Raw genomic sequence first — 25173 nt, 5'->3', positions numbered from 1 at the left:
AGCTTTCGTCCTCAGTGCTCAATAGGGGCTTCACCCGACTAGGTTTGAAAACCGACACATAAAATATAATTTTTGGGTACCCAGTATGAAAACGTACTCAAATCATTTCATTTAGAGAACGACAAACTTAAAATATTTTTTGGACTCAAAATCCAATCCACGAAACTCAAATGAATATATAGTACCTGATCGCTGGTCCCATAGACCAACTACATGGCCTTACCTCAAATAAAGTCATCAGGTAAGTGTAGTGAGAGTGTCCACTTACGCCATATCACCTAGAAATAATGCCACACCTCAGGGGATGTCGGATACGATTCCGTCCATACGGCCCCTCCGGAGGTTTAGGGGATCGAATCCCAGGGAATCGCTATGTTCCTTTCACTCTCAGGCCATCAATAATCTATCAAAAAAAAAAAATGGTTACCATATGATACATTTAATAAACCAAGTCATGCAACTCGAATATGCATTAACGTTTAACTATAAACGAAAACAACTAACCAAGTGAGTCCCGAGTCCCCTATCTGGATTCCGATGCTCTAACCTTTAACGTTGTCCGAGAATCATGAACCTTCCGCTCCTTCAGTAACTGAATCCTAATTTCCGACATATTGATTGTTAATAGTTTATCGAACAAATAATTGAAATCTCAACAATTAATAAATCGTCAAACTAACTTTTCCTAATTTGACCATGAGTTGACCAAGTTTGACCAATATTTACAAGATCGATAATTGGACTAATCCGAATTTACTAAGGTCACCCAATATATTAGTTCATTTTCTTTACTTGTTATCACTTCACAACAATTGTCAATAGTCCAACTTCACAACCAGAAGAACAATATAACAAGCTGCCTTCGCAACATTGATAAAACGTCGAGCTTGCAAATCCAACTTAATCCTAACATGCTGTTCAATTGTCATAGCCACCAACCAAGAATGAAATCACATCGATCTCTACTCATCATTATCATAACACAATTTCACAGTAAGCATACAAACCAACAAATTCCGTAACCTAACTAAACAAGGCATTGCTCAGACCTTTGAACTGAACCCAACTAACCTTGATATCAGATTAAATCAAAAGCAGAGTCCGAATTGGCAGTCCAATGTTCTTGACGAAGAACATGACAGCAGAAGAACTTCTCCCCTTTTCCTTCACTTTCTCAACACTTCATCAATAGCATCATTTCCACCAAAACTCAACATAACCTTGATGTTTCTGGAATTGAATCAAAATCAACAATCAAAGCACAATTCACAGTGTAACTAAAACGGGGAATTATCTAGGAAGATCAATACTACCACCACAGCGATAGGACTTACCCAAAATCATCAATTTGGCCCAACAGGCTTCCCGAATTGTGGTTAGCCCTCGCCTACGGAAGCGGTCAAGTCAGAAACGGACCAAGAAGAGCCAGAAAAGTCGCCGGCGTCGGTGACAGCGTCGAACTCAAAACCAACCCAGAAACCAATTCATCAAAACCCAACCAAATTTGAAAACCAATTACATAATCATGTAGAGCATAAGGAGGGGATAAATTTTCGTACCACATGCAGCTCACTCTGTCGCCGGTGTTGTCGGAAAACTCATCGAAGCTGTCAAAGCTTCCGAATGTCGATTCTCTCTCTACAGCCAATGCATGGACGATCCAAGAGCACAGAAAGGTCGGTGATGACGAGAGGATTCAAATGATACCAGTGCACTGCTGTATCGTTGCCGGAAATTGCAGGAAAATCGCCGGAAATTTCAGCGGCTTCTAGACGTCGTACCATCGCCGTTCGTCACCGATTGGGTAATCCACCGCACAAGAGAACATCGGCGCTGAGGAGAGGGTTTGAATGCAGGTGGTCTGCCACCGGGAGATGGCCGGAAGGTGGGGCGCCGGTTGGATCCTCTTTCCGGGTTTCCTGGTCGCGCACGTCGTGTCGAGTACTTTATTATCAACTCTTAAATCAAGGATTTCACCAGGTGAACATTTTTGAAAAATTAAATAAATAACTGTCGAACGATCTCAATTAGGCTCGGTAAATTTCCTGGGGCTTCCATGTCCTTAGACTGCTCTGATAACCATGGGATGTTTTAAATTAATTTTTGTAAGGGTTAAATACTGTTTATTCCCTAAACTTTTACCCAAAAAACACTTCGGTCCTTGTCCTTCTAATTTCACATGTTTACTCCTTATACTCTCAATTTTGGACCAATAGGTCCATTCCGTTACTCTCCGTCCAAAAACTCTGTTAAATTGTTGACGTGGCAATTGTTTTACATCAAAAAGTCTATTATACCCTCGGTTCATCTTTTTTCTTTATTATTATTATTATTATTATTATTATTATTATTATTATTATTATTATTATTATTATCTCTTCTTCTTCCACATCTTGTTCTTCTAGCACCAGCAGCAACATTACCGAAATTGGGTTCGATTATACCCAATTCTCATTCTTTATATTATTGTTGAGCATGTGGTCATTTCTTCAGCACTAGCAGCGCTAGCAGTGGCTGATCCCAAATCAAAGTCGTCCATGCTAGGAAAACAAGAACAAATTGAAGAAGCCTTGAACCACCACATTATCTATCTCTCCTCCTCCACCTACGGCCTCCTCACCATCGACCCGCCACAGCCGTCTCGATCAAAGAAACAAACTTTTCACATAATCCATATAAATTCACACATCCAAGAACATATCAAAACTCCAAGATACAAAACAGAACGTTGTAGAAAAATTGCGAGCTTGGCAAAACCCAGATCGAAAAGAATGTTGGACAAGCCTTCAGGTCAATCCCCCACCTCTTCATCGCCCCAATGAACTTCGTCGTCTCCGGCTTCTCCAACTTCTCAAACTAATCACTAAAATCCTCCACCATCCTTCACCGATTTCCTCAGAAAATCAGAGCCTCCACACCACCCTTCATTCCCGACTCACCCTCCTCCACCGCCGCCTCCAAATCCACGCCCCAATCCCCACCACAATCACCAACATCATTGCTCTGCAACCCAAAACCCTTCTTTCCCCAGGAAAGTCGTGTTATTTGATCCCGGAATCGCTAAACTCAACCTAAAATCGATCGAAAAGCCGGCGGAGAATAAGAATCAAAGAAACTTCGAAGATCTACGACGGCAGCTGGAGACTGAAAGAAGAAGGAAGGTCTCGCCGACCTTGTTGCCGGTGAAGGAGAAGACCCCCGTCTGAGGGTGGCAAGCTCGGTGGTTATGTTTACAGGTTTGGGGGATTCGAGGGAACTGAGTCTGAGGGTGACGGAGAGGGGTTTGTGGGAAGAGGAAGTGATAAAGATTGAGCAGGTAAAGGAGAGTGATGAGGGATAAACTTGTCATAGAGAGAGAGAGAGAGCACTGGAAGAAGAGGTAAACAACAGGGAAAAAAAACTAATTAAGAAAAAGAAAAAAGATGAACCGAGGGTATAATAGACTTTTTGACGTGAAAGAATTGTCACGTCAGCAATTTAACAGAGTTTTTAGACGGAGAGTAACGGAATGGACCTATTGATCCAAAATTGAGAGTATAAGGAGTAAACATGTGAAATTAGAAGGACAGAGACTGAAGTGTTTTTTGGATAAAAGTTCATGGAGTAAACAATATTTCACCCTTTTTGTAAATTATGGGTTTGGATCAAGTTAGAATTATTCCGAGATGGTCGTAAATTTGGAATGTTCAGTTGTGGTCTTTTAATTTATCAGTTGGGTACTTATGGGTTTATCGATAATTTGGTTGGTGAAGTGTTTGTTTTCGGGGAGCAAGGTGGCTCTAGAAGTTGAAAGTGAGTAAATATCTAGAAGTGTGATTTTATTTCCTTTCACAGGTTTGGGTTGTCCATTTTTAGGAAAAGTTCTGTCGAATTTTCTCAGAAAAGGGGCCCCATATGGCCACCTAGGATTTCAGAGTGAAATCTCAGGCGCGAGTATTGTCAATGTTGAAAACAAAATTTATCAATTTTGATTTTGTTATTAGAAAGTAATATCAATGTGTCTACTAATGTTGTATAACTTGTTCATTACATATAGAAATATATAGACTTTCAAAAGCAACAACACGATCAGTCAAATGATTAAGGCTTAATAACCCTATTTTTGTCCACTACAAGCCTTAAAGGGTAGAGATGTCATCGGCTCGTACACTTGAGAAACCTTCAGTCAGAGGTGGCGAGTACATTATTTTAGGCTTCGGGTCCAAAATTGGGAAAAATTTGTCATCGTTATGACATCGACCGGCTCGGTCTAACAACGAAGGCCTAATAACCCTATTTTTGTTCACTACAAGCTTCAAATGGCAAGGGCGTCATCGGATCGTACACTTGAGAAACCTTCCTTCAGATGTGCCGAGTATAATATTTTAGGCTTCGTGTCTAAAATTGGGAAAAATCTATCATTGATAGGATGTTGATCGGCTCGGTCGAACGACTAAGCCTTCATAACCTTATTTTTGTTCACTACAAGCCTCAAAGGGCATGGGTGTCAGCCGATTGTACACTTGAGAAACCTTCTGTCAAATGTGCCAGGTCCATTATTTTATACTTCAGGTTCAAAATTCAAAAAAATTTGTCATCGTTATGATGTTGGTCGGCTCGATCAACATAAAAACTCTTAATAACCCTATTTTTGTTTGCTACAAGCTTTAAACTGCAAGGGCGTCATCAAATCGTACACTTAATAAACCTTCCGTCAAATGTGTCAATTACATTATTTTAGGCTTCGGGTCAAAGATTTGGAAAAATGCGTCATTGTTATGATGTCGATCGGCTCGTCAAACAATTAAGGCTTACTAACCCTATTTATTTTTCGCTACAACCTTCAAAGGGCAAGGGCGTAATCGGATCGCATACTTGGGAAACCTTCCGTTAGATGTGCCAAGTATATTATTAGGTTTTGGGTTCAAAATTCAAAAAAAATCTATCATCGTTAGGTTGTCGATCGGCTCGGCCAAAGGATTAAGGCTTAATAACCCTATATTTTGTTCACTACAAGCTTCGAAAAGCAAGAGTCTCATCGGGTAGTACACTTGAGAAAACTTCTGTCAAATGTGCCAAGTACATTATCTTAGGCTTCGGGTTCAAAATTCAGAAAATTCAGAAAAATCAGTAATATATTGTTATGATGTTGATCGGCTCGGTGAAACGATTAAGGGTTAGTAACTCAATTTTTGTTCGCTACAAGCTTCAAAGGGCAAGGGCATCATCGGATTGTATACTTGAGAAACCTCTCATTAGATGTGCCAAGTACATTATTTTAGTCTTTGGGTAAAAAATTGGGAAAAATCCGTCATCGTTATGTTGTCGCTCAGTCAAACGACTAAGTCTTAATAACCCCTATTTTCGCTCGCTACAAGCTTGAAGGGGCAAGAGTGTCATTCGATAGTACACTTGAGAAACATTCCGTCAGATGTGACAAATATATTATTTTAGCGTTTGGGTTTAAAATTAAAAAAAAATCTGTCATCATTAGGATGTCAATTGGCTCGGTCAAAGAATTAAATCTTAACAACCCTATTTTTGTTCATTACAAGCTTCAAAGAGCAAGAGCCTCATCATATAGTACACTTGAGAAACATTTCGTCGGATGTGCCGAGTACATTTTCTTAGGCTTCGGGTTTAAAATTCAGAAAAAATCTGTCATCGTTGTGATGTTGATCAGCTAGATCAAAGGATTAACGCTTAATAACCTTTTTTTTTTTTTTTTTCAGTATAAGCTTCAAAGGCCAAGGGCGTCATCATATCTTACACTTCAGAAACCTTCTGTTAGATGTCCCAAGTACATTATTTAGGCTTCGGGCGTACATTATTGTTATGATGTCGATTGACTCAGTCAAATGATCAAGACTTAATAACCCTATTTTTGTTCGTTACAAGCTTCAAAGGTAATAACCCTACTTTTGTTCGTTACAAGCTTCAAATGGCAAGAGCGTCATCGGATCGTACACTTAAGAAACCTTCCATCGGATCAACATAAAAATGCTTAATAACCCCATTTTTGTTCACTACAAGCTGCAAAGAGCAAGAGCCTCATCATATAGTACAGTTGAGAAACCTTCCATCATATATGCCAAGTACATTATGTTAGGCTTCGAATTCAAAATTCAGAAAAATTCGTCATCATTATGATGTCGATCGCTGTCAAACGATTAAAGCTTAATAACCTTATTTTTGTTCACTACAAGCTTCAAAGGGCATGGGTTTCATCGGATCGTACACTTGAGAAACCTTCCGTCAGATGTGCCAAGTATATTATCTCAGGCTCTGGGTTCAAAATTCACAAAATTCCATCATGATTTTGATGTCGACCGGCTCGGCAAACAATTAAGGCTTAAAAACTCTATTTTTGTTCACTACAAGCTTCAAAGAGTAAGAGTATCATCGGATCGTACACATGGGAGACTGTGGGGGTGGTCAATAAATTTGACCCTGCAATCAAGGCAATTAAAGAGAAGTAATGACAACAGTAAATGCAACGGTTAATGTAGCTGTAAATGCGACGATAAATGCGACATTCAGTATGACAATCATGGCCGCCAATAAGTGACGGTTATTGCAGGAGTAAATACGGCCTTAATGGTGGCGTGCCGCTCAAGTCACTACGGCTTGCTGTGCAAGTTTACTTGCAGCCCACGCCGAGGTACACCTATAAATAGGCTGCTCGACGTCAAGGTAAGGCATCGAATTCCAATTCACTCTACTCCACTACTAAGAAACGTACTGACTTAGGCATCGGAGAGTTTTCTGCAGGTACCCCCCCTCCTCCTCGAGCCGACGGTCAAACTTCGAGTCAACGCTCGAGGGAAGCTTCTCGATCGTTCCCGGTCAGCTCCCGCTCCAGTCCGCATTCATTGGTGAGTCAAACTCCTCAACGGAATTTTTCTGCACCAACAGAGACCGACCTTTAGAAGTAACAGATACATTATTTTAGGATTCGGGTTCAAAATTTGGACGATTCTGTTATTGTCATGACTTGGATCAACTCGGTCAACCAATTAAAGCTTAATAACCCTATTTTTGTTCACTTCAAGCTTTAAAGGGCAAGGGTGTCATCGGATCTTGCACTTGGGAGGCTGACCTTTAGAAGTGACAGATACATTATTTTAGGCTTCTGGTTCAAAATTTTGACGATTTTGTCATTGTTATGACTTGAATCAACTCGGTCAACCGATTAAGCTTTAATAAAACCCTATTTTTTCTCAATACAAGATTCAAAGAGCAAGGGCGTCATCGGATCGTGCTCTTGAGAAATTGTCTATTAGATTTGACAATTACATTATTTTAGGATTCGGGTTCATAACTCAAAAAATCTCATCATAGTTATGCTTTCGATCCACTCGGTCAAACGACTGAGGTTTAATACCCCTATTTTTTCACTACATGCTTCAAAGAGCAAGAGCAAAGTCAGATCGTGAGATTAAAAAACCATCCATTAGATGAAGCAAAGTACATCATTTAGACTTTCGGGTTAAGAATTCAAAAAATTTCGTAATAGTTATAACGTCGATCTACTTGGCCACCCGACTAAGGCTTTTTTCTTATTTCTACTAACTCACACTTCAAATGGCTAGACCGTTAATGAATATAAAGTTTGAGACACAATATTAAAGTACACGTCACATCAAGTTTGTGAGAATTTTCGAGAATTTTTGCTGACCCCAGAGCTATTTGTTACAATTTTTAGAAGTTTCAGAATTATAAAAATTATTTATTTATTATATTCTCCAAAAAAAAAATTATTCGAAAACAATTTTAAAGTGGTGCGATCTGAACCCGGCTATTTATTTATTTTTTGGAAAAGGTATATATGGGCTATTGATCGACAAACTTCTCGACCCTCGGACCAAAAAAAAAGACAATCTTCTCGAGCCGGACACCCACGAGGATGACCCGACCAGAAATCTGTCTTCAAGCGCAATTGTGCCATCCAACTCGCCTTATCAACGATGACCTCTCTCATCTCTTGGTTCGTCCCATCTCGGAGCAAGGAAGGAGAATCGAACCTGCAAAGCTTTAGGCTTTCCGACTGTTTAAAGCAATTTCCGACTATTCTGGCGACGATTAGCCATGCATGAGGTACGAAACGTTGTCTAATCATCGAGGTCTACATCTTCATATAATTAGGGACAAAATACTATTTACTCCCTATACTTATAGGGGGTCGATGTTTCAGTCCCTGACATTTCAATTTCACCTTAAAAGTCCCTCAACTCTCCAATTTCACCCAATTGGTCCTTGGCGTCAATTTTCAGTCAAAAGCTCTATTATCTTGCTGACGTGGCATTCCGTACACGACCAAAATGTTTATTTTACCCTCACAGACTCTTTTTTTTTTCTTTTTTCTTTTTCTCTTTACGTCTTCTTGCTCTCTCTCTCTCTCTCTCTCTCTCCAGACCTTCACATCATCCATTTCTCTCTGTTTTTTTTTTCTCCTTCCAATTCCTCCCCCTTTGGGTTCCTATCCTTTTTTTTTTTTTTGAATGGTTGGGTTCCTATCCTTGTCCGACAGTATAGCTCTGCAGCCCTCTCTTCCCCAAACCCACTGCCACTGCCACCGCCGCCGCCACCGTCACTAACTCTCCCTCACCCATTCCTTCCAATCTGAAACCCTCGAATGGACCTCCATCTGCAACCACCTCTCCGCTCTCGCCTCCACCTCCATGGGATTCTTCACCACCCAAAAGGCCCAAATTCCGTTCATAAAGTCCAAATCCGAGAGCTAGAAGCTTTTACATCAAACCGCTGCCGCAGTCTCTGCCATCGCAGCTATCGGGTCTCCGTCGTCCGATCTCCACTCCATAGACCACTCATAGCCACAAAGGTCTTAGCAGATTCTCATAGGTGTTGGTGTTATTGAGCTTGCTTCATCTTTATGTGATTTGAATTATGAAATATGAGGAGGATCCTGTGATAGTTAAGGATCAAGATTCCGGCTCAGATCGCCCCGAATCGAATCCCTCTGATACCGAATCTGATTCTGACTCCAGTGCACAGAACGATAGAGATTCAGAATCAGATTGCGAGAGTGAAACCACTGAATCGAATTCTACTGATTTATTTGGGGCTTTCACCGGAAATGGGATGATGTTCAGAGTGAATGATGTGGGTGGGCCTCCCGACGCTGTTGGGTCTGAAGAAAGCTCCTCCGATGGGTCCTGGTTGGGAGGGTGGGTTGGGAAAGGCAAAGAGCCTGAGCCAGCGAGCAGCGGAAGCGAGACGAAGGTTCTGGAGAGTTTTGATGCGCCTCCGGTGTCCAGTTTTGATTCGGACCCCGAAAACTGCAAACATGTGGGCGGATCCGAGGAGGTATTGAAATTGTGGAGGGATTGTGGAGGAGGTGGTGGGGCAAAAGCGCCGGCGAGAGGAATGAGGGTTGTGATGGTGGTGGTGGGTGATCGTTGACAATGGTTAAGGGAAGAGAGAGAGAGAGAGAGAGAGAGAGAGAGAGAGCTGGAAGAAGAGATAAAAACAAAAAAATAAAAAAAATAATAAAAAAGAGTGAAAAAAATAAATATAAAAGAAAAAAAAGTGAGGGTAAAATAGACATTTTGGTCGTGTACGGAATGCCACGTCAGCAAGATAACTGAGCTTTTGACGGAAAATTGACAGCAAGGACCAATTGGGTGAAATTGGAGAGTTTGGGGACTTTTCAGGTAAAATTGAAATGTCAGTGGCTGAAACATCGACCCCCTAAAAGTATAGGGAGTAAACAGTATTTTGTCGTTTCTGGTATATTAGAACAACAACAGACCATTCGATCATTTGTTGTTCAGTGATGGAAGATGTTGGAGCGGAGCGAACCGTCAAGGATGGAAGGAATAGATGAAACGGAGCTTGGCGAGTACATCAGTCGCCCAATTGAGGAGCGTACAGTCGCCTAATGGAAGCCAATGGGACCCACGACGTCAGATTCCTTCGTATCTGTTGAAACAAAAAAAAAAAAGCAACAAAAAATAAAATAAAATAAGCAACAAAAAAAGAAAAAAAAGAAAGAAAGTCTAAGAAAGCCAAAGGCCCACGTCATACACAAGCTTATCAAATACTAGAGTTTGAGTGCAACCCGTACGGGGGAGCTTCCATGATAAAGATTACAGCTATCTTTTGGTGTTTCAATGCATATGAAATACAAGAGTCTCTCTAAAACTCAATCATACCATCAGTGCATTATATAAAAAGCCAAGAGGGCTGTGCCGGAAAAAAAAAAAAAAAAAAAACAGAAGCTGCAGGAGAAGGAAAGCAAAGGAGACAGAGAAGAAGCCGCAGCTGTTCCACAGGAATCAAAGGTGGAGAATCCGTCTTCATCTCTTTATGGTTTTACCACTTTCAAAGCTCCGGTGGCGGTGCCTTTCGGTGCCAATACTGTTTCAGAGCTTCATTCGGCGTGCCTTAAGGTGCCGAAACTACTTTCGAAGCTCCGGTGGCGGTGCCTCACGGTGCCAATACTGTTTCAGAACTTCGACTCGGCGTGCCTTAGGGTGCCGAAACTGCTTTCAAAGTTCCGGTGGCGGTACCTTACGGTGCCAATACTATTTCAGAACTTTGACACGGCGTGCCTTAGGGTGCCGTTATTATCCTCAAGTTTCAGCAGTTTAATACACCAGACTGGCAGAGGACCTCACACGAATCATCATCCAAGCCATGCTTTCATAAGAGGTCTTGGTTCAAATTAAAAATGATGATAAAAATAAGGGAACTCTGTCAATTTCACTTAAACACTACACGTGATCCCCCTGCATTCTTTCAAAACACTATAGCCAAAAATAAAATACAGTTTTGCAGCAAACGAGATGAAACCATAACTGGCACTTGGAAGAAGATGCTCACCCTTAAAATAAAGCTTCAAGACTTTGACATTGCTGTGGCTATAATCACCCAGTCCTTCTTGATCCTTCTTGAACCTGCACAGCAAGCAAATTTGTTAAAATTGAAGATAAGCTTTGAAGCATCCAATTAAGAACAAATTTGGTGCACAAGCCTTTATGTTTGTAGAAGAAGGCCAAAATAGTCAGAGGCGGTCTGAGGCCTTTAACACCAAAAGATGACAGGCAAGAAAGAAACTTGTGTAGTGGAATTGCAAGGCGAGTCTCAAGTTGTCAAAATTAAACACACACTTTGTCACAGCCAATTCCAAGACAAATATGATGCACAGGTTCTTATACTTGTAAAAGGTCAAGACAATCAAATGAAACAGTCTAGACTTGATTTCAAGAGGTGACAAGTATGTGTTCGCAGGTGCAGCGTGTCAAGAGAAGAAAGAAAGATGAGAATTTACAGCGAAAGTGACTAAACAAACTTCAAAGTTCAATTATGTGCAGCAGTGTTAGCATTGAAGCCACCCTCAAGTGCAAGAGGTACAAGTTATAGAATAGGGGATTAAGTAAGGATGTCGAACCCACGAGGATTGGTACATCCTTTCCTAGCTAGGGAAAACCTAAGGAAAAACTAGAAGAATATGCAAATGTACAATCACAAACAAAGGCTCACAAGTGAACCAAAGTTCATGGTGAGTATGTGCAAGATGGTGTGTAGAGATTTGATTTTGATTTTGAGATTGGTTTCTATTCAAATTGAGACAATAAAAGCAAGTAATATGAACTAAGCTAAACTAAACAAGTTGTTATCAAATGGATGGGAGTTAGGGCATCGGGTTTCACCTTTTGCCTCCCTTGCAAGCATTAAAGCAGTTGAATATGAATGATGCAAAGCTAATTGTCCAACTACCCTCTTAGCATCCGGATAGGACTACTAAGGCTTAAACCCCTTTCATTTTATTAACTCTAACCGGATAAGTCTAGAGCTAACTACCTAGAGACAAATTCAATTACCGGTTAGGTCTCAAGCTTTTGCCCCTAAATGCATAAAGCTTAGAGTTTAGGTAACCAAGCAAGCAAACCAATCCTATCTCTAGGTGATTTTAGCTCACTACCCTCACATGCACACATGGTGTGCTTTCATGCTCCCTTTTTGCCTAAATGTAATCAATCTCTAGGAAAAACTTCATGTCATGGCAAACACATAACTCAAATTGATTAGGTCTAAGTAATGCATTCAACTATTGACTTAGCATGTGAGAATGAAAACATGAATTTGCATCAATTTATAAACAAAAGCATCAATACAAGCAAGTTTGGCTAGGGCCTTCAACCCTAGCCCCAACTAGTTCACTACTCACACATAGTTAGATACACAAGCTTCAACATTCTATTAAACATCAAATACATAAAGAGATAGAGAGTAAAAGGTGACTATTGATGATGCCGGAAGATGTGGTGGAGATGGGTCTCCAAGAACATGATGTGGTGGTAGTCACCTCCTTCTCCTTGCTCCAAGCTCTTGATATTGGTAAGAATAGTGAAATTTGGGATCTCTAAGGTGAGTTGTGGTGTTGAGTGGTGGAGGAAATGGAGGTTGTAGTGGTGGAAATCGAGGGTATAGAGGTGGAGATGGTGGTTTTAGTGGTGGAAATGGTGGTTTCTTCCCTAGAGAGAAAATGGATCTTGGATAGGATGAAGATGATTGAATGGAGTCAAGAATGCTGAAGAATTGCTCTTTGGCCTCTCTTTAATCAGCTATGTGTGTCCTCTTTGGTCCCAAACTGTGCAAAAGATGCTCTTACACCATTGTCCCCCAAATGGTCCCAAATTGGCAAGGTGACAAAAGGACAAGGTGAAGGGAGATATTTGAATTTCAAGTGATGGGAGATTCTCACCACCATGGTCCTCCTTTGCTGGAGAAAAGACCCTCCATGAGTGGCGGCTCGCCGGAAAAGTCTCCGGAAAAGTTTGCCGGAAAAATCGCCGGAAAAGTCGATTTGCAATTTTCTTCCAATCTTCGTGTCTTCTTCCCCTAGCTTCAAATCTCCACATTTCAAGCCTCAAATAGTCATTTTATTCTCAATGCAAGATTTCCTACAAATAAAAGGAAATTGATTAAAAAGGGTAAAATAACATGGAAGACAAAACAATTTTCATAATTATGGGGCACAATCGCATAAGTAATTTGTGACTCAACAAGCAGCTTTGAAATATTTGTGTCCCAAAAAGCTTCGAGGCGGTGCCAATATAAAAGCCAAATGAGAAAAGTCTTGGCGGTGGCACTTTTATCTGAGCATGGAGCTTTAATTTAAGTGTGGTCAATGTGATCCAAACCATCCCAGAACTTGACAAAGCATAAAGCAATATATATATGTATAAAGAAAAAACAAAGAACGAGTGCTCCGGTGATGTGCAGGCCATGAGATAGATTAATTAAGCTATGCATAAAACAAATGGGCTTAATTAACAAAGTGTCCAACACAATTGCAGAAGCTGACAAAGTGGCATTGCAGACCATCAATTCATGCACAAGACAAAAGCTCAAATCTGGAGGTCTAGAGTGCAGGAACAAAACAAAAGAAATTAACGAAGAAGTTTACCACTCAATATGCTTGTGCAATGACGCATTCAAGCAAAGAGTTGGTTACTGCACAAAGTTTGCTGATCTCTGCACACCCACGAACAAGCTTCGGCAAACAAAGGCTAGAGTTCCTTCAAGATTCATTAACCCAGTGCCCTAGAATCACCAACGAGGGGGACCATGAGGAAAAGTTCAGAAATTTGGGTTCTCCTAATTCATAAATCAAACAAAGGAGTTAAAAACCCTCACCCAATCTTCTGTGCAGAAAAGCGAGAGGATCAATCACAAGCTCCAGATGATGAAGTCCTCCTTGCTAAGAACACGAACGCGATTCTACCCAGATTAGATTGGGAGAAATGCAATTCGTCTCCGAAGCCCTTCATTGATTAACAGGGGCATCCTTATTCTTGGAGCATTCCGCCAAATGCTTCGAGATCGTCTGGGTTTGGTGAAGAGAAGAAAGAAAGTTGTTTGGCTCCAAAACCAGTTGGCTTGCAAACTGTCTCTTTTGAGTGAGTGATTGCGCAGGCGTGCCAGCACCGCGGGGTGCAGTCGTTGGGGTAGTCCCTTGACCTGACTTCTTCTTCAAGCGCTGTGGACGAGGAGAGCACCAACCTCGTCACAGGGTTCTTCTCTAGCCTTTCGGAAAAGGACTTTTGCCTTACGGATAAGGACTTTGGTTGTGGTCTCTTGTGTTCACCGAATCGATACTTAGTGTTGTAGACTAAGCAGAGCAATCACTGGGAAGTTGGGAGAAGCACGGGTTTTTGCTAAAGCGTGACTTTAGCTTCGCTGGGTTGCGAGGGCATTACCCTTGCTTCGTTGGTAGTAACGGTGGCAGTTGCGCTCGCAGTCGGCTCCTGGGGAGACTGGGACTGGAAGTACGGTCGCCGGGTTGGTTTGGTGATGCTGACAGTCGGCTCTTGGAGAGACTGGGACTGGCGCACGGTCACCGGGTTTCAACGAGGTTGAAGGTTTGCTCCGGGGAGGCTTTGTAATCGCTAGGATTGATTGATTTGAGAGAGGTCTTTAATTCTTCCTTGAAACCTGGTATATATACCTAGGGTTTTGACTGCTCCTTGTTGTAGAAGGACTATTGATTGAAGTTTCCTAGTCAATCTCTGCTACTTGATTCCAATAAGGTTTCGTTTTCCTTATGGATTCCGGAATGGGCGAAGCTATAACCCAAACCCTAGTAGGCTTATTTTTGGGCCGCAGGTATCGGCCCGCTGTGCTAGATCCACTAAAGGATATTGCCGAAATTACTTTTGGGCTCAAACATTGCCCCCCAGGCCTCGAAATCAGGCTCATGAAAATGCAACTGATTGAAGGGGACTAAAACGACGCGTTCAATGCTTGAAACGATGTCATTAATGAGGGTTGCGTCCTTTCACTCGCGAAACGCCTTTCTGTCGTATCGTTTCCCTCACAAAATCTCTTATTTAAATCCGCAGCCACTTCAGACCTGTCACATCAGAAACTCTTTTAGTCTCCTAAACCCAGAAACCCTCTTTTACACATATCTTCCTCTTCGAAACCCAGAAATGGCTCCCCCGAAAAAGATAGTTATCGATCAAGAAGAAGAACTGAATGAACAAGCCGCCCATTCTTGGGAAGCCAACATCGGTGCCAGCCTGATCCTCCAGACCATTATCCAGAGACCCCTGCTCCTCAGACTCTCGAACAATCATGCCGGACTGGGTCCAACGCCGCGGGATTCTTTCCCGGCCGACGCCATCGCCTTCTATGGCTTACCTGTTCCCCGCCCCATCCCAGTCTTCCGAAGTACTCCTGGGGATTTTACCAGTTGGAGTGCCCCTAATCATCGATCAAAAATAGGGCATTGGCCATCTTTTATCAGTGCGGCGGAGCTTTCCTGGTATCGTGAAGCGCGAGCTCGAGATCTGGCTTGTTGGAACGCAGCAGGTATCACCCATACTATCGATCTTTGTTTTCGTCTTCCGCGCGGTGGCAATCGTTCGCCACTCGCTGCCTTTCTCTGTTTTTGGAACACCGCCACCAATACCTTTGATTTTCGATTTGGCCAAATGAGTATCACTTTATTGGACATTCTCACCATCACTGGCCTACCCATCGACAGCGAGCCTTATCTGCATGGCCAATTCGACTCTGATACCTTTACTTCCACCATGGCCCAAAATGGTCGTAGCGCTCATAGCGGCTCCTATCCGCGGTGGTTGGCTTATTACCGCCAGGAGCACAACGCGACTGGCGGGATTGCTTTCTTGGAGTACTGGCTTTGTAAGTTTATCTTCTGTACTTCCTCCTGTAAGCCCACTGGTGCCTGGACCTTGCTGGCAACGGCCCTCTACAACGGCTGCCGCGTGGGATTAGGACAACCAGTGCTGGGTGCCCTCTATCGAACTTTGTACCAAGCCACAATGCATCCCTTCGAGACTGGCATTTCTGGCCCTTTTTGGATTCTTGACTTCTGGATTCAAACTTACTTCCCATATTTTCGTCGCGACGACATCCCATTGCTTCCACCTACTGATCAACTCCTGGGACGATGGCTTTGTCGCGATGAAAGGTACACATCCCCTCCTTATTCTGAGTGCTTCACATACTTGTACCTTCTGCACGAGATGCCATACTGCGACTTGGTGCTGAGTCGAAGATTCCCGGCTCCACTTGAACATGGATTTCTTCCTGGCGCCTCTCGCTACAGTGATCGCGCGCGCTTGGCCTTTCGCCGCGCAATCTTCTGTTCTGACATCAGGATTGCCGCTGACGAACTCAGTTACGAACTCTATGCTCCCAACCACTTCGCTCGCCAACTCGGCCTTGTTCAATTAGTTCCATTCCCTCTGTATGATGCTTGGAACTATAACACCTCTTGGCGTAGATTTGGGCCTCTTTCTGGGCCTCCGCCAGCACAAAGCACACTCGTACTGGTTGACCTCCCTGACTGGGCTAGAGAGATTGACTCTGTGGATGGGACTGAGGAAGGATACGAGGCGTGGTGGGCAGAAGTTTCTGTTAACTGCTGGAGGCAACAGCATGATGAGCTATTCGCTGCCATTTTCGGGGAACTGCGATACCCCTACCCTGCCGACGTTGATCTACTTGCTCGCGTCCCTGAAGACGCTTAACAAGTTCCTCCTCCTGCTGCCGAGTCGGCTCCGCGACCCGCGCGAGCCCCTTGTCAGGCCCAGGCTGGTATTGTAATCCGCGAACCCCCTCAAGAGGTAAATATCCTGACTCGTGTTTTGTCCTTTGTTCATTTGCTCTTCCCTTTTAATTCAAAATTTTGCTATTCCAGGGCAACGCGCCATCCTCTGGCAGTCGCGCAGCCAACGCTTCCCAAGCCACTGGCCAGTCTGGGAAACAAAAGGCAGTAATGACAGAGCCTGAAGACAACGAATCCTCCGCTGATGATGATGACTCGCAGACGGTAAGAACTTTTTTTGTTTGAGTAAAACATACTTCCTCCACGAATCAAACCTAATCTTCTGACCCCAACAGATCGCCGCCCTCTCGGCTCGGAAACGCAGTCGCTCTGATCCTCGAACTGACCTATGGGCAGAAGATGAACCAATCGCTGACCGACTGGTAAGACACAAGCCTACTCAGTACTTGTTAGCAATTTCTTTCCATTCTATGCGACCATGTAACAATCCTCATTCGCAGGTTCGCCATAGGTCCTTGAGACACACTGAAGAAGGATCTTCAGCTGCTGGTGAAGGCACATATGCTTCCCAAGCCCAAGCGCCAACTATTGTGAACAACTCTCCACCTCCTGCGGGCGCTGCCAATAATGCACAGTTGGCCTTGATCCCAGTGCAGATCATAGATGATAGCTCGCCTGAGGCCGAAGATAGAGTACCGCTACCGGATGCACCTCACGAGGAACCAAGCGATATACCTGTCCTGGAACAGATAGCGCCTGACTCAATTCCTGTTCCCAGCGAAGCTAACCCAGAGGCAATGCCAGCGGTCGTTGAGCGTGAGCCCCCAGCCGAGGAGGTATTTCCTTTAACCAACTAATTCATTATTACTTCCTGGCTTAAACATTCTATTCTGACAATACCTTCTTCCTGAATCCAAATGCCTTCAACACTGAGGACGCTGAAGCTGTAGAGGCAGAAGCTGCTGAACCCGCTCTTAATATGTTTGGCCAAGAACTTCTTCCCCCTGCCCCCCAAGTCACTGAAGCCGGAGGATTGGGAGACCTTCCTGAACCAATGCCAGAGGCAGCACCTGTCGCTGAACCTCCTGAGGTCCCTGTCGCTGAGCAACCAACTCCCTCCACTCTGGAAAGGTTAGCTCGTGTACTCGAAGTGACCCTTCCTGGGGTCGTAGATGAAGCTAGAGAAGGCCTTCGTCGCTTCCTGGGCCCTGATATCCTGATTCCTGGTGCGCCCGTGAGAGTCTTAGAATATTTGAGGGTACTTCTCCGCGAGGGAGCCATCACTGAAGATCAGTTCCAAGAGGTCGATCAACTGCTGCAAAACCTCCCTCAAGGGCTCAATGAGCGGGCAGTCGCGAGCGCGCAGGCTAGGCAGACCGAGACGCACTATCAGAGCCTCACTTAACAAACAGAGACCGCGCGCGATTTCTTGGGTGACCAAGCTAACCTCATCAGGGAACTGACGCTCGAAAGGAACCACCTGAGGTCCCAGATTCAGGCTCTTCAAGCCCGGTTAACTGACGTTACTACCAGGCTTACTCATGCGGAGCCTCAGTTGGAACAACCCCTCGCTGCCTTTGAGACGCTATCCCAGGAACTGGCTCAAGCTCGCGTGGCAGCGCAACAAGCCGCACAAGCTGCTGCGGATGCTAGTTTTCGTTTAGATGAACTTTTTCTTCGCCTGACCCATGCAGGCCGCAGACTGTTGGGCCTCTAGAATTAAGCCCATGTTTTGTATGAACAATAATATTATTATTAACTTAATATTTAGCCCACATTGCTTGGCCCAAATACATATCAACTTAACTTCTCGAACTGTTCAGCGCTTTAATTTGTTTTAATGCTTTTAAAACTGTTTGAAAAGATTGAAAAGATAATCTCGAAATGGAGCGGTTACCTCCTTGGAGACTGCCCCGCCTCCCACGCGCTTTCAATTATCTTCATTTCCGAGATCTTAGCATTTAACACCAATTGATACGCTCATTGATGGCAATGAGAATATCACAACCACCCATCGTACGGTCAAGGCCACTGAGACTGGCACTATAAATATCTGCACTCTGGGGAGATGATATACACAACTGAATATGGGTTTCCCAGAGATAGAATCACAATCTCTGCTTCTCTTTCTCCAGTTTCTACAATCTTCTCCTCACGATATCAGCCTTAGCCTCAAATTCCTAGGCCTTATGGCTTAACCTCAATACCTGGGTAGGTCTTATGGCCTAACCTCAGGTCCAACCACATGTCTTTGGTCTCTGGAAGTCGCGGTGAAATCCACCGGTTTCATTTAGACTGAAGAACATGTGGTGCTCCCGCCGCGGCAGAACCCGATTTTGAGGGGTCCCCTCTCTCAGATTGCCCGCGTGGAGCAGGAGGAAAAAGGGCGGAAGACCAATATGGATCGCCTGTTCTTGCTCCGTAGTCTACCTCCAGGGTCTGACTACGTGACTTATGTTTTTCCCCTGGACGTAGATGTGGTTGTGGGTCACACTCCCCATGAAGACCATCTCCATCCCGGAGGGTAATCCAACCAAAAGGGTTGCGATGGATTATTTCCTTCCTTTTTCTCCGGTACAGATGGTAACGGCTGCAACTCAGATCAGAGAAGGCATGTGGGTGAAGAGAGGGAGAGTATGAATGCCCGAGCACAGCCCCTTCGCTGCCACAAGATCCAGAAACTCTTAGTAGATCTGTAACTTTATGGTTTTCACTCTAAGCCACTTCCGGCCTTGTAAACCGCAAATGTAATTATTTTGATTTGCACTTTGTACTGCTCTTTGGCCGCAAAGCCACTTTATGAATGAAAGTTTTTAACACTTTTTGCAAAATCAACGTATAAAATAAGGCCACAGGTATAGGCCATTACATGCATTCTTAACACCATAATGTCAAAGAAAAGAAAGATCGACAACAATAGAAATTTGAAATTGTTGACCGAAACTAAAGCCTCAAATAAGGCCTGAAAATAAAGCCTCAGATAAGGCCTGAATGTACATAGTGTTGCCCCCCTAGTATGCGTAGGTGAAGCAAGTACAGGATACTAAGGCCACAGAAAAGGCCTGAATATGGATGAAGCGAACCTGGGGAGACTAAGGTTGCCCCCCTGTCTGAGAAGAAGGTTGATCTGGTGGATCTTCAAACTCCCAAACACTAGGGTAATATTTCTTCAGGAACCGCCCGTTAATGGGATTGCGGTGGAGGTCGCCATCCAAATCTTTGAGGTGAAAGGCCCCGCGCTCCAGAATGCGATGAACAACGAAAGGTCCTTCCCATCGCGGAGTCCATTTACCGCGACCGGTCAACTTCTCGCCAAAAGGCAAAACAGCCTTCCAAACCAAGTCACCCTCTTTGTAACTACGGCCACGCGTCCTCTTGTCATAGGCGCGAGCAATCCGTTGCTTTTCCAAAACCAAGTTGTCCAAAGCTGCCAAGCGTTGCTCGCTGAGATCTTCGTGTTCTTGCCACATCGCCTGAACATAATCTTCCCCGATCAAGTGATGCTGATCTTGGACGCGCAGAGACTGGACGTTGATCTCCAACGGTAAGATGGCATCATGACCGAACATCAGTGCATAGGGGGTCGTAGCAGTGGGATTCCTCTTGGAGGTACGATAAGCCCATAAGGTCTCATACAACGTATCGTGCCACTGTCTAGGGTTTTCAACAAGCATCTTCTTGAGCAAAGTGATAATAATCTTGTTACTGGCCTCTGCCTGACCATTGGATTGGGCATAATATGGTGTGCTGTGGACGAACTGGATGCCCAAGTCCGTGACAAGTTTCTCTACCTCGCCGCCCATAAATGCTGCCCCCCTGTCTGAGACCAACACTTCTGGAATGCCAAACCTGCAAATAATATTCTGAAAGATAAACTGGCGAATGGTAGCGCCGGAAGCTTCCTTCAAAGGTTCAGCCTCAACCCATTTCGTGAAGAAATCAGTGGCTACAATGATGAACTTATGCTGGAGCGAGGAATGAGGGTGAATCATCCCAATCAAGTCCAAAGCCCAGCCTCGGGCAGGCCAAGGTTTAATAATGGGTTGCATGGGAATATTGGGAATGTGCTGCACTGGACCATGCGCCTGACAGTCTTGGCAACCTTTCGCGAACGCGATACAGTCCTTCAAAATGCTGGGCCAATAATACCCATGTCTTCTGATAAGCCAACGCATCTTGGGGCCAGCTTGATGGGCCCCACATACTCCCGTGTGCGCTTCGCGCATCAACCTTTTGGCTTCGCGGCCATAGACACAGCGAAAGTCTACGCCATCTTCCCCACGTCGTCGCAGCTCGTCACTTCTGAGGAAATAATTCAAGGAGAGAAAACGAGTCTTCCTGTCTGCTGTAGGGTCTGGGTGCTTGAGGTAGTCAATCAGCGGAATGCGCCAATCGACGTCAATAGGCTCGAGAACCGCGACAACCGGATCATCCGGTGGGTCAGGCTGCGCGAGCCACGAAGGCAGTGTGCGGCGCTCGACCTTCAAGATGCGCTCGCGAACGCCATACTTCAATGTAATGCCTGTAGCCAATTGAGCGAGCTCATTGGCCGCAAAGTTGCGCTCACGGGGTATGTGCTCCAAATCCGCCTCATCGAATTGATCCAGAAGCTCAATGGCGCGATGCAAATAGGGTATAAGCAAAAGGCTTTCACACTTGTACTTTCCTTGGAGCTGATTGATTATAAGCAAAGAGTCGCCGTGTACCCGAACGTCCCTTACTCCCAACTCTAGCAGAACCTCTAGGCCAATGATCAGGGCCTCATACTCTGCTTGATTATTTGTACATTTGAACTCCAACTGGAAAGAATAAGAAAAACGATAGCCCCCTGGATTCTCCAGAACAATCCCTGCCCCTGCTAACGTTTCCGTTCTTGAACCATCAAAGTACAGTATCCAGGGCTGCAAGGAGACTGTGGCTTGATACCGGATAGCGTATTCTGGGATGCGCGCTAAATCTGGCCGAGTTATGGTTACAGCTGCTATCTCTAACTCCTTCACTACGGGGATGTCCAAGGTAGGGTGGTGTGCCAGGAAATCTGCGATAGCCTGTCCTTTTACTGCCTTTTGTGGCACGTACTGTAGCGAGAATTCAGATAAAGCCAATACCCATTTGCCAATGCGGCCTCTCAGAATAGGCCGCGACAGCATGTACTTGACCAAGTCAGTCTGAGCGATGATGCAAGTGGTAAAGGATAACATGTAGTGGCGCAGCTTGCATGCTGAGAAGTACAATGTGAGACACAGCTTTTCCAGCGGAGTGTACCTTGTCTCGCAGTCTGTGAGTGTCCTACTAAGATAGAATATGGGATGTTCAACACCACCCTCATCGTCTTGGGCGAGCAGGCTGCCAATGGAGGTCTCAGCTGCAGAAATATATAGTTTTAATGGGAATCCAGCCCTAGGAGGAACGAGCACTGGTGGGCTCGCCAGGTAGGCCTTGATTTTATCAAAAGCCTCTTGGTGTTTATGCTCCCAGACGAACTCGCTCTGGCCCTGTAGCTTCAACAGAGGAGAGAAAGGCTGGATCTTACCTGCAGAGTTAGAAATAAAGCGTCTCAGAAAGTTGATTTTACCGAGAAAACGCTGCAGCTCTTTCTTCGTGCGTGGCGGAGATGCGTTGATGACTGCGCTCGCTTTGTCTTCAGGGACCTCAATTCCCCTCTGATGGACAATGAACCCAAGAAAGTCTCCTGCTTGAACCCCAAAAACGCACTTAGCGGGATTCATTTTTAGCTTGTGCTGTCGCATGCGCTCGAATACTTTCCTGAGATCGGTGATGTGATCCCCTCTCTTCTGAGATTTGACAACCATGTCATCAATGTAAACCTCCAATATCTTTCCAAGGATGTCATGGAAGATTAGGTTCATGGCTCTTTGATAAGTCGCACCAGCGTTCTTCAGTCCAAAAGGCATAACCACATATTCAAAAACGCCTGCGAACCCAGGGCAACGGAACGCGGTTTTGTGTCTGTCTTCTTCTGCAACCGGGATCTGGTGATATCCTGCAGTGCCGTCCATGAAGGACAATAATTCATGTCGCGCAACGGCGTCGACCAACATATCCGCGACCGGCATGGGGTAGACATCCTTAGGTGTAGCAGTATTAAGGTCTCTATAGTCTACGCAGACCCTCATCTTGCCATTCTTCTTGCGGACAGGCACTATGTTAGATAGCCACTGATTGTATTTGGCCACCCTGATAATGCCTGATTTATGCATTTTTTCAACCTCCTCTTTGACGAGGATTTGAGTTTCTGAATTCATTCTTCGCGGTTCTTGTTTCACAGGCCTCTTGTCAGGGAGTGTTGGTAGCTGGTGGCAAACCAAGTCTGGTGACAGGCCGGACATATCCTCGTACTTTTCCGCAAAGCAGTCTTTGAATTCTAGCAATAAGTCGATAAGCCTCTGCTTCTCGCTAGGCTCTAGGTAAGCGCTGATAGCCACTTCCATGGGCTCATCTGCTGTCCCGAGATTGACTTTCTCGGTAGGGTCTCTGACTTTGGGAGGCGTGTCGTCCAACGCTGCCGGAGCGAGCTGAATCTCCACCTCATCCTCTTGTTCCTGATCAGAGAGTTCTTCTTCAATGATTTCTAAAGTCGCGATTCGCTCATAGGCCTCTTTTTCCACTAGATATGATGATAATCTTTCGTACAGCGAGTGGAGGGCCTCTATCCCTTCCTCTGGAAGGTCGTAATCCATTAATCGTTTAAGGGTTTAGGCACAGCGTGGCCAGGCCTTTCCAAGCCTTCTTTTGCGAGCGTAAGCCCCCACTGTGCCAGTTCAGAGGCCGTCACCCCTGTGGGGCGGCCTTTGTTATCGAGGCCACTGACTTGCAATGGAGCGATAGGCTCCAAATAGTACCTGGCATCTACATAGTTTGCGGATACTGGGAATGGACGAGGATCCGCTTTGATCACCTCAGCTTTATCTGTCTCCCTGTTCCACATAATAAGTTCCTGATGGAGGGTTGACGGAACACAGTAGCTTCGGTGAATCCAGTCCCTTCCCAGGATAGCGTTGTAGGCCGCATAGCAATCTGTCACAAAGAAAGCATAAACTCCCTCTGCTGGACCTACCTTGATACGCAAGAAAAGTAATCCCAAGGTCTTTGTTACAGTCCCCGCGAAGTTCTTGAGAGTGAGAGACGTTGACTGGATCTTCTCCTTCTTGATTCCAAGCAAGTGCATGGTTCTAGTAGTAATGACATTAACCGCAGCTCCAGTATCAACCATGATCTTGCTAACTTTGGTACCGCCAACGTCCGCCGTGATGTATAAAGGTCTCATGTGCTGGACCATAGCAGGCGTTGGCCTAGTGAAGCTCATGAAGAATTCTTTACTGTTGGCGTCCTCTGTTTCCAGACAGACAATCTCTTCTACCGGTGTTGGGACCGCTGACGTGATCTGCAGGGGCTGTATATTACATTCCTCAGTTTCTACGCATTCCTGAGCCGCGACCGGTATTGCATACCGCGCTGGGAGCACATAAACCATATTGCAGGACGTATCTAATTCACCTATGTCGTTCTCCAGGTTGAGCTTGGGTTCGTTGACAGGGATAACCGTGTTGAACTGTTTAGCCAACCTGTCTACTAAGGATTCCTCAGTGAGGCCCTTTATCTCATACTGCTCATGCTCCTGAACCACGGGAGCGTTTTCAGGGGAAACTGATTTTGGTTCCCTAGCAGAATCTGCCTCTAGGGGGGCAACTACTACACTCTGGACTTTTTTAGGTCTCTACTGTAAAGTGTCGGTGGTCCTATCCTTGCCCCCCAGTCTCTCGAAAACTGAGGACTTGGCTTCTGGTTCATCGCGAAACACACGGCGCCTGACGTGCGGTCGCCTGGACGGCGAGCTCTCCTTTCTGGCTCGCGGAAGTGTTCTCTCCTTGGTAATTCTGCAAAAACACTGGGCTCAGAAATCCCTATTGCTGAGCTCGCTTGCTTTCGCAAACTACGAGGGGCCACTAATGGCTTGGCAGCAAGTGCTTCCATCTCCCTCTGATACTGCTCAGGCGATTTGACCAATTGTGAAGGTTTGATCAGGCCCTGGTCTAAGGCCACGAGCGCACGCTTGGCTTCCCCAAACCTGCGCTGCAGTTTTCGCTTTTTGGAAGGACTTATCTCCACTGCCTTCCCCTTCTCCCTGGTGTACCACTTCCCTTCCTTGATGGTAGCGGTTGAAGCAGGTGGGATGTAGGGTTTTGTCAGAATGTCTTTGTGCTTGTTTGCAGCCTTCGCCTCTGTCTGCTGATCAACCGTAGCTGCCCTCAGCTTCTTAAACAGATTGGAGTCCTTTGTAGGTGACCCCATTTCCTCCCTTTCTCTCGGGCTGGAAGGTTGATAGTTTCGCGATGGCGAAGCCCACTTGATGGGCGGGAGAGAGCCAAAACGAAATGTCTGTTCGACCTCTTCGTGCGACACTTGGATGCCACACTCTTCCTTGCATCGCGAGCATAACACTACGGGTGAGGCTTGACCAAATGGTTTAGCCTTCTTCTGGGCAGTGGCCTCGTTCAGCTCTCCTTCTCGCCCCTTTGTACTCAAATCCAGGGTTGGTTTCCTCTGGTTCTGCTTGGTCCAGTTCACAGCGACCATGTTGATCCCAGTATCAGGAAAAGGGTTTA

The 25173-nt window shown here is 45.0% G+C and overlaps 1 protein-coding gene and 1 long non-coding RNA gene across 2 annotated transcripts; one reads left to right on the top strand and one right to left on the bottom strand.

Moving 5' to 3' along the window:
• Window positions 1-264: 264 nt before the first annotated feature.
• Window positions 265-1926, bottom strand: LOC133708636 (uncharacterized). The gene is made up of 4 exons (XR_009845931.1): window positions 1335-1926; window positions 1072-1230; window positions 505-599; window positions 265-403 (listed from the first exon to the last, which is right to left on the bottom strand). It is a non-coding gene; the product is annotated as an uncharacterized LOC133708636 (long non-coding RNA).
• Window positions 1927-8886: 6960 nt separating this feature from the next.
• On the top strand, window positions 8887-17403 carry LOC133711657 (uncharacterized). Its single transcript, XM_062137761.1, has 3 exons — window positions 8887-9306; window positions 16679-16810; window positions 17047-17403. The coding sequence occupies exons 1-3, from the start codon at window positions 8887-8889 to the stop codon at window positions 17401-17403; spliced, it is 909 nt and encodes a 302-aa protein (XP_061993745.1).
• The last annotated feature ends 7770 nt before the right edge of the window (window positions 17404-25173 follow it).

The sequence above is a fragment of the Rosa rugosa genome, chromosome 5 (genome assembly GCF_958449725.1).
Source record: "Rosa rugosa chromosome 5, drRosRugo1.1, whole genome shotgun sequence".
In the NCBI taxonomy this organism is placed as follows: Eukaryota; Viridiplantae; Streptophyta; class Magnoliopsida; order Rosales; family Rosaceae; genus Rosa; species Rosa rugosa.
This window is presented reverse-complemented; position numbering and strand designations above follow the sequence as displayed.